This window comes from Sesamum indicum, linkage group LG4, assembly GCF_000512975.1.
Source record: "Sesamum indicum cultivar Zhongzhi No. 13 linkage group LG4, S_indicum_v1.0, whole genome shotgun sequence".
NCBI classification, from domain to species: Eukaryota; Viridiplantae; Streptophyta; class Magnoliopsida; order Lamiales; family Pedaliaceae; genus Sesamum; species Sesamum indicum.
In genome coordinates, this window is record NC_026148.1 from 15,049,783 (window position 1) to 15,064,089 (window position 14,307).

General features: G+C 32.6%; 2 protein-coding genes across 3 annotated transcripts; one reads left to right on the plus strand and one right to left on the minus strand.

Annotated features, from left to right (window-relative positions):
* LOC105161102 (nucleolar complex protein 2 homolog) lies at positions 5,288-12,742 on the plus strand. Of its 2 annotated transcripts, none has more exons than XM_011078686.2 (13): positions 5,288-5,505; positions 6,159-6,219; positions 6,691-6,799; positions 6,885-6,936; positions 7,073-7,167; positions 8,213-8,281; positions 8,825-9,325; positions 10,476-10,778; positions 10,949-11,272; positions 11,380-11,586; positions 11,798-11,887; positions 11,977-12,074; positions 12,329-12,742. In XM_011078686.2, exons 1-13 carry the CDS (start codon positions 5,400-5,402, stop codon positions 12,465-12,467), a joined length of 2,154 nt encoding a protein of 717 aa, XP_011076988.1. In that variant the 5' UTR covers positions 5,288-5,399; the 3' UTR covers positions 12,468-12,742. The 2 variants fall into 2 exon arrangements, with proteins under 2 accessions (XP_011076988.1, XP_011076989.1); XM_011078687.2 differs by having other exon boundaries at positions 5,461-5,505; positions 6,159-6,227.
* On the minus strand, positions 13,056-13,910 carry LOC105161205. The gene has a single exon (XM_011078824.1). It carries the CDS (start codon positions 13,908-13,910, stop codon positions 13,056-13,058), a length of 855 nt encoding a protein of 284 aa, XP_011077126.1.

The following is a 14,307-nucleotide window of genomic DNA, read 5'->3' on the forward strand; positions in this document are numbered from 1 at the left end:
CAAATAAGTCGTTATTTTCTGACTTATTTTGTATTTAAATATTTTTAAAATTCTTTCATAAGTAGTTCACATTAGTTTAACTTCAAATAAAAATCTAATAAATAGTTTTTTATTTAAAAAAATAAAAACAAATGATGAATTATTATCTAAATTTTTGCTAATCGAATATTAACATTGATATATAATTAATATTTTCTTTATCAGTGACTATTTCTAGTCGTATTATAATATCTTGAACGTATATTTTTTTTTCAGTAAATATAATATCGATTGTAATTTTTTTATGTTTGACTATAATAATTTATTATTAGATAATAAAGCATTTTCTCTTTTTCAAGTGCCAAAAAAATTAAATAACAGTAAAATTCTTTAAAATGTGTGTGAGAGAGAAAGACTAGAGATATAAATGATTCGGGTCGAACGGAACGCATCATTATTCAAACATGTTTAAAGTAGTATCAAGTTTGTTGCATTTGGTTTGAACATTGATTTAATCAAACTCAAACAACCCTTAATTGAATCAAAATCAAGTTCGAATAATTTGATATTTTTAAATATACTTTATTATTTTTCCACCAATTGAATTGCGTTCCGAAGCTTATCGAACAAAAATAATTGTTAAGTTTAATTTATTAAATTTAATAAATCAAATTCAAACAAAATTTTATTAATTTATTTGGTTCAAGTAATTTAATTTATTTTTCAACTCTAATTTTATTTGTCCTATTCTCACTTAATTCTCTACTACAAATTGAATGGTTGAGGGGGTAGTGTGGGGTAGAGTGCATGGGAAAAGTGGTGTGGACCTTCCACCTAATCCATGATCTTGATTCATTTAATAATGGTGTATAAATCACAATATGTAATACTAGATTCCAACCTATTTTGAGGGTTGTCCACCTATGCTTTAAAGGAAAAACAAAATCTAAGAGACTAATTGCTAGAGATTTGGGGTATTTATAATGTAATTTTTCACTTTTATGAACGTAATATTTTTTACCCCGACTTAAAATGTCTGATTTTAATCATATCTACTGTTTAAAGGCTGAACGTAACACTGCAAATCAACTGAAATGCTTAGTAAGCGATTCAGTACACTGCAGGTCAGTTTGTATTTAATCGATTTGATCGGAACTAAAACTGTCACTCCTACATGATCGGGATACTTTTATTATGAGAACGTCGTTGAAGTAGGATCGCTAGTGGATATTTCCTTTTCGCCGGGACCAGGAACTGGATCTAGCCGTAAGAAAAATGCTTGGTATAAATAACTCACTTCTTGGTCCTATCAGTCACTACGAACGCCCCCGATTAGTGCGATGGGATGTGTCTATTTAAAATTTCCAGCCCAGGACATCAAGGTTGAAATTCTGGACGAAACCAAGAAATCACACGTGTGAAATTATAGAAGATCTCCTTTAAAATCAAACAATTTCATCGAATTGAGTATGATTATATGTGTGATCTCGTCACATACCTTATGAGAAGACAAGGCTCAGACGGGGTGTGGTTATACTTATTTTAAACATTTTATAAGACGTTTTAAAATTTTAAAGATGTTGGATCTTATTTTGGAACAATTGGCATAATAAACTTTAGATTTTGTAATAATAATAACCGAAAAAATCATCACATTGTTAAAATTTAAAATTATATGAGTAGATATATTTGCTTTGAGGTGAAAAACATAAAAAATATGAAGACTAGAAGTGATATACTAATAAAATTGTGAGAGTAGTTTAATTTATTGGATGTAACGATTAAAGAAATTAAAAGATTTTATTAAAAAAAAAAAGATGGATTGGGGTTACTTTTTCTTTTCAGAAAAAGAGTTTATTATAAGTATTTTATTTTGGGATCTTATAAGTTTTTTAAAAAAAATAATTACGCAACAGTTTTATATGTGCACGTACATGCTTGGTATAATCTATATTATTATATATAATTGAGGAGCACTCTATTAGTGTCTTCACTTTATTGGTACGTTAATTTTTATTTTTGTTAAATTGAATAAATTGTCGTTAACTTCTCAACTCATCATGATTTTAAATAACTACTTTTTTTAATAGCTTTTTTCTTATTTATTTTTGTCTTATTATAAATATATATAAGATATATAATCTTATATATATTTTAGGTCATTTTTAACTTAATATAATTTTAAAAAATATTTTATTTAAAATATATTTATAAAAATTATGCACATACATAGAATGTGCTATACTTACTGGTTTTCCTACAAGTATGAGAATAGCCATTCCATATATCTTCTATGATTTTAACTATTCCCATTAGATTGGGGATACAATTGCTAAATAACATTTAATAAAAATTTACATTTACAGATTTTGTAATCATAAAAATTATATATTATTTTATAATATACTAAATATGATAAATATTAATAATAAAATATTTAAATACTATATGTATTTTAACCAATATTTACTATAATTATAAAATATTATATTTAATTTATGTAATTAATATTATTGATATTTGTTCTTTTTTAATAAGTATGGTATTTTTTTAGTAAATTTTAAGTATTTATTGAATATCTAGTACATGAAAACGTTCAAATGTATATGTATATATATATATATATTGTAAATATATACTCAATTCAATATTTTAAAAATATTTCTTATGTAACAATATTTGTGTGTGTATTTTTTTTCCCTTCAAAATTTATTACTATCCACCAAATATTTATTATTAATCACCCAAAATAAATGCGGCCTTAGAGTTTGGTATTTTATGCCTCAATTTGAGTTGTTTTATCCAAAATGATTTTTGAGTAAAAATTACTGTGATACATGAGTTTTGGTATTATTATCAAATTGATACATGAATTTTTGGAAAAAATAATATTTTTGGTCCTATAAGTTAGGTCAGTTTCACTTTTGGTCCCATTCATTACGAGATTAGCACTTTTAATCTTATAACTCACAAAAATTAGCACTTTTGATCCTCATCCACTTTTTTGTCTATAATTTAACTGTGTGGTGCACGTGCCTAGCATGTGATTGTTAAGTACTTTTGGTTGGAGAGAAAGTTGGTTTGTTTTTCAACTTGGGATCATTTTTGGAAAAAAAAATATAACTACATTTGAGAAGAAAAAATATATCTTGAAGGAAATTAGGATAAAAAAAACATAGCGATTCTCTCACAAAAATTGAATCTTGTTCTTCCCATATTTCTATAAGTTGAAACCAAGTAGAAGCAACAAAAAGAATCATGTCTTCCACAAGTGAATCAAGTAGACAAAATGAAACACTCACATGCTACTACTGAGACCAGAGCCAATTTTTTCCTCCAACCAAAAATACTTAACTGCAACATGTTAGGCATGTGACTTATATCGTTACAATATAGATGAAAAAGTGCATGAGGACCAAAAGTGCTAATTTTTGTAAGTTATGGAACTAAAAGTGTTAATCTCGTAATGAATTGGACAAAAAATGATATGAGCCTAACAATGAGACTAAAAATGCTATTTCCCCCGAGTTTTTGTAAATGATCTAATTAATATTTGAGTTTCCTCATAAAGATCAAAATTGATACATGAGTTTTTGCAAAATCTTTAATTGATACTTGAATTTCTCTATAATTGTCGAATAGATACCTATGTTTATCTTAAAATATTTTGTAAAGACAAATATATCTTTTAATCTAAAAATAGTTTCTCTTTTTTTTTTTTTCATTTGAATCAAAATTAGTTCTAATGATTTATTTATTTATCATGATACATTCTATGACTAAATAAATAACATGATTTAATTATAATAATAAAAGTATTAGTAAATAGTAATATATAAATATTTTGTCGTTTATTGACACAAAAAAATAAAAAATACACTTGACGGGAGCCACTCATTTTATAACTAAAAGGCTACAATTTAAAACTAAAAAAATATAAAATAAAAATTTTCATTTTAATTACTTTAAAGTTACAATATTTAGGAAAAATAATAGAATAATATAATTTATTATTATAAAAAATACACCATAATAAATAATTAGATTGAAAAGTGTAAAAGTTCATAATTTCGATAGAAGATATAGATGAAGTCGGTTGTGAAAACATAACTCTTTGATGGACCATAAAAGGGCAGAGCAATTAATATTATCTTAGTCTAGTAGTTAAAGTGACGTTTTATGAACAAATTTGAGGTTACGTGTTCAAGTTTTATCGAACGTGTGCATATTTGTCTCACTTTACGTGAACTATTGTGCTTTATTATTTATTATTTTCGATCATATTAATGTATTGTTCGAGTTATTGAGACGTTGATATAATCATTATTTAATTAACTCCTTGGTAGAGATTACATTATAGTAATTTGATAAAGTTTTCCTAATATGTGTAAATTTCTCATCATAAACAATCAAACATTTACAAGTAAAATGTTATTTGAACTACCATACATTATAAATAAATTATATATGGAATTATAATTCATGAACAATATTTTCAAATAATAATTTTGGTTATGCAATAATTTTATTATAGTTTTGTATTCTAAAATAAAGTGTACTTTATTATTGTATTATGATGTATGGACATGGACACGGCAACATAGACATGATACAATATAGACATGGCGATACGAAAATTGTAAAAGAATTAGGACATGAAACGATACTAACACGACTATGTATAATATAATATATATTTTCAATTTTCATAAAATTAAAATATATAATATAAAAAATATTAAGATAAAATATAAAATAAGCATGTTTTATATCTATATTGTTAATCAATTGTGGCATAAAAATTATACATAATCAATTTATTTTAAAAAGAATGCAATATCTTTTTTTAATAATTTAAATAATTAAACTATTATGAACATATTTCGACTTTTTAGTAATTTCATCCTAATACTTTTAGTTTAAGAAGAGTGAAGGAATTCTTTTCTTTTTTTATTGAGCCTAATTTTTTTTTTAATGACAACTCAAAAATTTTAAAATTATAAAAAAATTCAAAACGTGTCGGACACGCCAACAGCCCGGACACTCCGATGCCATGTTCGAGATGTTTGCCCCGTGTCTGTGTTCGACATGTATCCGACACTGCATCGAGTAATTTTTCAAAGTATCTGTGCATTATAGTTATTGTAAAATCAAATAAATCAATATAAATATAAAAATAATAGTATCAAGATTATCTTGGTTCAAAATATAAAACAAACCCCTAAAAGTCAAAATTGCAAAAATGGTCCTCAAATTTTCACTTATTTACAAGTTAACCTTAAGGTCATTCTGGCGTTGAACCCTAGTTAAACCCTTCCTAAGTCCTCCAACAACTCCAATTTTCCCAGTTGCCCTAGGGTTCAATTCTTGAGCTGTACTTCACGAATTGCAGCAATTGAGGAGCTCAAATTGTGTAATCAATGGGAAAGCTAGGGAAGAAGGCGAGGAAATTTGCGAAGAAGCATCTTCAGTCTGTGCTGAGGCAGCGGCGGAAAACGAAGGCTTTATTCAAGAGGAAAGCTTCCAGTAAGTAATTATTTGAACCCTTTTTTGAATTGTGTAGATTCTTTTTTTGTTATGTATTAGCTTGAATTGTTTATGTGTTGTCGCTCTATTTGACAATGTATTTTCAGGTGAAAATGTTTGTTTAAAAAGTATTTTTCCCGGTACTCTGTGCCATTGCTCTTGTTGTATGATGTGTTTTAAACTTGAGAAATAAAATGTTTGAATTTCTGACCCTGCTTCTTGGAGCAATTTGCTTTTACTAGTTATGGTTATGAAATAATTCAAAAGAGAGTTGTATTTTGTCCATTCTGATTTCCATCAGCTACAGCACCACAGTCATCTTCTCCTTCTCTTTTCTTTTTCCTTTTGGGGTTGGGAGCTGGACCAGCTGAAGTTTACAGGAGAATAGAAGCCTGTAGATTTTATGATGAATTGGTTATTGTTTGTATATGAAGCATAACATCATGATTGCAAAGTACCGTAAGATTGCTAATGTGCTGAGTAATGTTTATATGACAGATAGATTTTGCATTTCATGTGTGTGTGTGTGGATGCTTATTGCCTCTGAAGCTGATCCAAACATTTTTTATTTTCTATTTAGTTATACATTTGCCTCTCAAAACAGTAATTGTTTATGGAAGCCTCATGATTTTTCTGATTTATTTTTGCTGCAGAAGGTGGGCAAAATGACATTGAAGAACAAGTGGATAATTCCGTGCCGCTTGCTAATGGAAGGTAAAAAGGTGAATTTGATGCATCTGTCTCATGTTGTGGTCATCTTTCTCTGTTTCAGAGTCTAAACACCATATGCTCTATAGCATTACTGAAGGCTATGGTGCGTAAAAATTAGCTACTGTAGTAAACTATGATTAACACGATATTAGCAGTTGAAGAACAAACTTTCACTAATTACTATTTAAGCTCTTTTTGTTACAAAGTTGTTCCCATGTGTTAAATTATTCATGCATTCAAATTTGGAACTTGTTCTATAGATACTTTCTCACATTTGCATGAACATAAAGAATTATTACATGCTTATCAAATTATTAGAACAAAGTATAAATCTTTTAGTCTGTTTATGTTGCTTATTGTCTTCCATTGCTGTCATGTGTTTCTTCATCCCCTTATGTTATCATTGCTATATAATCCTTTTTAAAATGTGCTAATATGATATTTACTGGTAAACGCATATCGATGTCCTTTCAGGAGCATTGAATGTGAAGGCATTGAGAATACTTCTCTTGATGCGGTGTTTACTGAAAACGATATGGATGAGGTTGCAGATGCATCAGATAGTGATGGTTATCTTACTGAGGTTTTGGTCTTGATTCCACTCATTTTTTGATCATCCAGATATCTATGGTTTCTTGCTTGCCATTGATTGCGTAATCTATTTTTAGGACTCAGGCTGCCCAGATGCTGGGGAAAGTGAGACTGGGAAAACCCTAGAAGGTCACTTTTCCAACAGATATTCTGAACTTTTAAGACTAAACTGTTTTCCTGTACTCTCTCTTCTCAATGATTAAACATGTTTTGTGTGACTTTTGTTGTTGGATTATCATCATTAAAAATGTCAATATCCATGCAGATGAAATTGCTAGTAGTACCTATTCAGCTCAGAATGAGAAAATCCATGCTGATCTTGCCATTCAAAAGAAGAAATTGGATAGGTTGAAAAAGAAGGTAATCCTCTGTTGTGATTTGTTTATTTAGATACCTTTTATCAATTGCTTTATGCCCCTTTTTTATTGAGAAACAGATGATTATTTTGTCTGATTATCTTGACCTTGGCATCAAGAGAATGTTAAATTGATTATCGTATAAAATTGCAAGTGCATCTCTGGTGGTATTTGATAAATCAAGAATGGGCATGTTATCCTCTCCTTGTGCAGATGAATATGTGTATGTGCATGCTTGTATATGTAGGAATAAACTTCTCCAGTCTCTTTCCCAATAACTTCATTGGATAGTGGCTGTCTTAAGACTACAATTAGGAACTAGTCAAAAAATTCTGCCTTCATTGATGCTTTGATACGATTTCCCTTCAGCAGATGGACAATCCTCTATGGCACACAGCGAAAGTATGTTTGCTCTTTAGTGAACATTTTCTTTGTTAACTTGCTTACTATTAGGATTTCAATAGTGGCTTGAGCAGCTATAAATTTCCAATGCATGCTCCTTAAGTCAAACTTGTTCACAGGATTGTTGTCATGCACTTACACAAAGATAACATAGAAAAGATTATGGTGAAGTTTGTCATTGTTATTTGCTCAATTCATATGGTAATTTGCTCGTTTCTGAATTCTGATGACCAATTTGCTTTTTGTAGCTACTATGTTCACTAGGCATTAGCAAGTAGGCATTTCTCCATTATGTTTTTGGCTTCATATCTTGGTGAGTCACTTGGTTGTGGACTTCTGTCTGTCTATCGCTTGTGGTAGGACTGAATATGCTTAGGACTGGAGTGGCCATTCATAGGTGTGGACATATTATTTGGTCGCTCCTTTTGTATAGCTCGATATGAGGTCACTTTATCTGAATCTGCACTTCATGGTTGGACACCGAAAGTCTGGTGTATTTTTTCTCACGCTTGGTTTGGCTGTTCATTTTTTGCTCTCTTGTTTTCATTTCATTTTCTTTTATTCTTTTGATATTGTGGCTCTAAGATTCTGGTCGTTCACAAAATTTATGATCTTATTTATTGAGGCAACTTCTTTGGGAATTTCAGGATCCAGAATTCAGTAAGTTCTTAGAAAGCTTCAACAACAGTGCTGAAACATTTAAAAATGAAGATGAGGTAAGATATTTCATATTTATTTATTATTTCTTTCATACTTTTTTCTTTCTTTCGTTTTGTTTTTTTTGGTGCAGGTTCAAGTTATTCTTGTTGGAATTGCTTACTGCTCCTTTAATAATGTTACAGATCTCAGTATTTTTCAAGAAATAATATTTTAGAATTCTTTTGTTAGTATTTGTTTCAGAACAATCCTCAACTCAAGGTCTTGAGTCGCAGTTCAGTTTTTTCACTGGCCAAAAGCTATAAAGGATTCAAAGAGCAAAGAAGAAATCATGCCAACTGACGTTCAAATTTCTTTGAGCTTTTAAATCTGAATTCAATGATGGCACACATCTTCTAATGTTAACTAGGGCAGCATCATGATCTGAGAATGAATACCTGAATTTTGTTTGATGGTGTGTTACTGATTTTGCTTGAAGATCTAATGGTTTTCAGAATTGAGGCTTAAATAAAGGAAATTATGTTGATTTCTTTATCTCCTCTTTTTCCACATATCTGAAGAAGATTTGTGTAGATAATATGATTTGTTTTTTTTCCTAACAGTACTCAGATGAGGGCGACTCAAGCGATCAAGAGCAAGGTGATAATGACCTAAACAAAGACAAAGGCAAACTCTTGACAAATAGTGTCATCAATACATGGTGTCAAATGGTCAAGGAAGACCATAGCCAGTCAGCCCTCATTAGTCTACTGAACGCTTATCGTTCAGCTTGTCACTATGGAACCGAATCAATTGGCCATACGATTGAGAACAGCGAAACCTTTTGCAACATTCTGCTTTTCACACTCTCTAACGCAAATGATATATTTCGAGGCCTATTGAAGATGTCATCTTTAAAAAGTACAAAAGAGACATTACAGGAACTGAAGAAAGCTGCAACATGGAACAGTTTGAAACCACTAGTCAAGTCTTTTGTGAGGAGTACATTGTTTCTGTTGAATCAGGTTACCAACACAGACATTTTGACTTTTGCAATGACGAGGCTCAGAGCTTGTTTGATATTCTTTCTTGCCTTTCCATCACTAATGCAACGATTCATCAAGGTAATCCAACTTGTGCTTTTCTTGTGCTCTATGTTTTTATTGATTTTGTTCTTTGCCTCCTAATTTATTTCGCTTTCTTTGTATCTGCTTCCTCTCCCTTTGGTTGGAGCCAGGGCTTTGCAGGTTTTAGTAATTCTAACTGGTCTGATGAAAAAAATTGACATGTTATGGTTGTCCTTTGTAGCTTCGATATAAAGTAAAACCTTATTTTATGATGGAGGGAGGATAAAAGAATAGAATTTGTGCAAGTCAGATGGTAAAGGGCAGGGCAGCCATGTCACTGAGAAACATATCTGCTTCCTGCTGGATTATGATATGCTGTTGCACTTAATTCTTGAATAAATTAAGATTGACTGCCAAAGGATCAGCTTACAAAAAGTGTATATCTCTATACATACTGCCCCACTTGGAAATTGAATGACCTTTTGCCTTTCAAATAAATTATCACATTAAATTCAAAAATCAAGTCAAGGAACTTCATATAATATAGTGCTATATATACAAAGGGCAATTGATTTGCGATCAAACAAGTACTCTAGGTTTCGTGCATGCAATATAGTAAAGTTTGGAGGTATTTCTCATGGAATTACATTCAGATAGAATCTGTTTTATTCTTTTTAGTCAAAAATTAATAGTTGGTCTTTTTGGAAGATCTATCCTATAATTTTCCAAACTGGAATTCTTATAAAATCTGTTTTAGGTCACAACGACAATGAAAACTGCAGCTCACGTTTGAAGTCCCTGTGCTTTTGTTGATTACATGTTTTCCCAACGTCTTTGGTGGTGCAAAATGCTTATACAACTGCAATCAATAGGCAATGCACATAAAAGAAATTGATAAGTTGTGCATGGATTGACGATCTAGCCAGCTAATGTATATGTAGAGCAATAATTTTTTGGTGGGACAGATTCTTTGGCCCTATCCTTGTTCTGGTTAGTTACATATGTGTTGAATCGATGGTTGTGGATGGATTGCAGAAATTGGATTAATTCATTATGAGCTTGATACATGTCAGCTGACCCAGAGACCGGATATAACATTTAAGTCTTGTAGCTACCAGAGCTGAAGCTTTCATATAGAATTTGCTAGTTTCATCTTTACCATTACTGTCATCTGCTTCCAACAGTTCATTTTTTTTTTCTTAAACAGGCAACTGTGCATTTGTGGGCGACAGGTGAAAGGCCATTATCATCGGCTTCCTATCTTGTCACATGGGATATTGCTGCTATGTTTAGTTCCAATTACTTGGACACCTGCCTATCAAAAGTTCTTGTAGCCTTTGTTTCTCGGTCCGGAGTAACAGAAATTGTTGACATCAAACATATGCAGTTTTTGAGAGATTGCATAGTTGAGTTGTGCTCTATAGACGTGCAAAAATCATCTATTAAGGCAGTTGCTTCCATTAGTCAACTTGCCAAGTTATATAGCTGGGGGGTGCAAACAAAGAAGAAGGTATGATATTGGGCCTGAATGCTTTTTTCTAATTATACGAGGAATACTTGCTTTACTGACAAAGAGTGGTTCGGCATATGCCTGTTAATGGTATTGTAGCTCTTGTTCCTGAGTGCTATTTATTTCGGATACTTTTGATCATTTGTAAACTGATGTTCTTTTTGATACAGGAAGCTGTCAGGAAGATATGCAGTTGGGAATATGTGAACTGTGTTGATCTCTGGGTTAGATTTATATCAGCCAACATAAGCGACTATGATCTTCAGTCTTTGTTCTTTATGACCATTCAACTTATAAATGGTCTGGCTTACATGTTTCCTGGTCCAAGATATTTCCCTCTAAGACTCAAGTGCATTGGATGGCTCAATTATCTCGCCCATTCTGGTAGAAGTTTTATTCCACTTGCTTCGTTGGTGCTGGATATTTTGGAATATAACATTGGCAAGGAGGGAAGAAAAGCTCAAAATGCCATCAATATTGCGTCAGTGTTGAAGGTCTGTATGCTAGGTTACTCTTTTTATATGCAAAAGTCAGTTGTTTCTTTCTCAATTTAGTGCATGTCTGAACCTTCCTCCTTGTAACCGTGAGCTGAATTGTGCAGTTGCCCAAACAATATATAAAATCAAAAAGCTTCCAAGACGAATGCTTTCACTCAGCCATTGAACAACTCGCATTGCACTTTGCTCAGTGGAGCCACCATATTTGTTTCCCTGACCTAGCTACAATTCCACTGATCCGTTTGAGAAAGATTCATGAGATCACGACTATAGAGAGCTTGCGTCGTATGGTGAAGCGTTTAATTGATCAGGTATTAAATCTAACTTCCACTTTATTGATGCAACTGCTCACCGTTTTATCAAGTCAGGTGCCTATATGCACTTGACGGTCATGAAAAATCGCATCATATGATTAATGTAGGAAGTAAGTCAATGTTAAGTGAACTACAGAGTTTAGTCTTACACCAACAATATGTTTAAAAGATCGTCAATTATTATGAATGCTTATGTTTGTATCTGCAGGTGGAGCAGAATGTGGACTTTGTGCAGAAAAAAAGAGATGAGGTATCTTTCTCCCCACACGATCACCAATCCGTGGATTCTTTTCTTCAGGTTTGTGCCCGTCGTATCCAACTGTTCATACTTTCTATAAACTGTAGGATATAATTTGACCTAATATCACGGTTAAATCTGTGTACCAGCTTGAAAAGTCCAGTCTCAATGCTCCATTTACTCAGTACTACAGAAGTGTCCTGGAGAAGGCAGCTGAGAGGAACCTGCATAAATGTGGAAAAATAAGGTGCGGTTTCTTCTAACGTTGGTTGCCTTGTTTAATTTCCTTTCGTTGGTTGGTGGGATTGATGAAACCATAATTCTTACGTACTTAGATGCTCACTATTACTTCAACCGGATTAGTACCACTCTGCTCATTTGGATCAATATGTCCCAACATTTCTTGAATTTCCTCAAATTAAACTTCTTATCCGTTTTCTTCAATCTCTCCCTCTGCCTATGTTTCTAGTGAATCTTATACTGGAACAATATGACTTGCAGTTTGCCGAAGCAGAGAAATTTGAAAAGAAATAGAACAGAGCCTAGAAAAGAACCAGTAGCTGCAGAAGTAGATCATCCCATGGTTGAAAACGGAGTCGCGGATGCTAAACGGAAGAAAAGAGTTACCAAAGTTCAATGATTATTCACAAAATGTTTGGCATCAAGGAACTGAATCATTTTTGGAATGAGGAATACGTCATTCAAGTTCAGCACAGTTTTTGTCGTCAAACTGTAATTCTATGAGTTGAATTAATATTTTTTATAACCAGTCCAAATTTGATAGAGTAGAGGCCAAATCAGGACGAGTATTATTTGTTCCATTGTAGTAAAATTTGCAACTTATAGAAATGTTGATTGATTCTTCTCATTGTGGAAAACTTTGAAACTTATAGAAATGTTGATTGATTCTTCTCATTGTGGAAAACTTTGAAACTTATAGAAATGTTGATTGATTTTGACTATCGGAGCGTTAAGCTTGTGTATATTGAGTCAAATGAGACGTCGAAGTTGATTGCTTATGAGACAATTGAAAAAGCATAGGCATTATAGTAAAACTTTCAACTATGGCATACATATAATATAGTTCAGTCAAAACCAAGTGCCATTGAATTCTGGGTTTTTTACCATCCCTCGTCTAATCTGATCAACCCCAGGACAAAGAAAGTTGAAATTAGGAAAGACAAACATGTCTCGTATCTATCTATGCTGTCTAGATATACAAAAACCATCACTCTAGTCGGTTGCAGCCAATCGACGACATGACCATGGTGTTTGGGTGGTGGTTTCTGCCACAACTCAGTACCTTGATCAAGCCCCACAGTCCTGAGCTGCTGTTTCTCCCTCCACTAACCGTCTCATTGTGGTCTTGAAAACTTAATGCTGGCGGCTGCTGTGGTGGTGGGCTTTGCCGGCGGCTCAGTCTGCTCTTGATATCCCTCAGTTCCACTTCAGTTGAAAATCTTGAAATCCCAAACAAGAACAAGTACCATTTAGCTTTCCCTGATGATGAGGATGCCAATATGGGCATTTTATGAACCGGAAAATCACACCCTTTTCCGTGCTTCTTACAGTTGTACATTTGCTTAGGCGATTCTTTCAACGAGGCAGAACCACGATTGTCTCTCTTCTGCATGAGGATTGTACTTTTCTTACCACTCTTAGACTGAACTTGCCTCTTGGAACTCCTGCTCAAACTGAATTTCCATCTAAATATGCTCCAACCACGCTTTTTCTTGATGTCCGTTTGCTTTTTGCTCTCAACCGACTTTGAAGAGTCTCCGACAGAGCTATCCACTGGTTGTTGGTAAGGTATGAGCTTCCCACAGAAGACTATGTGCTCCGGTGGGTAACCGGTGGAGGAAGGACTCAATTCTTGGCTAATAAACTCAAAATAATCGTCTTCCGAGGACGAAATGGAACTCGACCCTTGAGATTCACTAGAAAAATCCCCTTCCCACTCCTCGACACTCTGATCACTATACAATGGGAGATCACACAAAGAGAGTGTTTCATCTGCTTCATCTGCAGCACTCTGCATGTCTTTGGTGTGAAGGGCTTGTCCTAAAAGTGGTTCTTGATCCATCACTTTGATTGTGGGATGTGCTATGTTTGGTTTATTTCTGATGGACCCTCAAATGGGAACTTAGGGGATATTGAGGTATATATATCTTAGGTTGCTAAACACACACACACACACTTGTATGTGTGTGTGTATAAAATGTTTTTGTGGGAGGCAAAGATTTGAAGTTGAAAAGGATTGGTGGCTATTTGACTAATAAAAAAACTAAATTATTGGTGAATAGGTTGATGGCTCTTGCGGCATTTTGTCTTTCTTCTAGATGTGTAGGAAAAGGCAAAAAGGGGCATTTTTGAGAAGGTAAAAGAGGTTGGTTTTCTAGAAGAGCATTCTATTGGGACAGATCAGCAACTGCTTTATAAATATATATATTTATATTGGTGAACAATCCATCACTAGAATA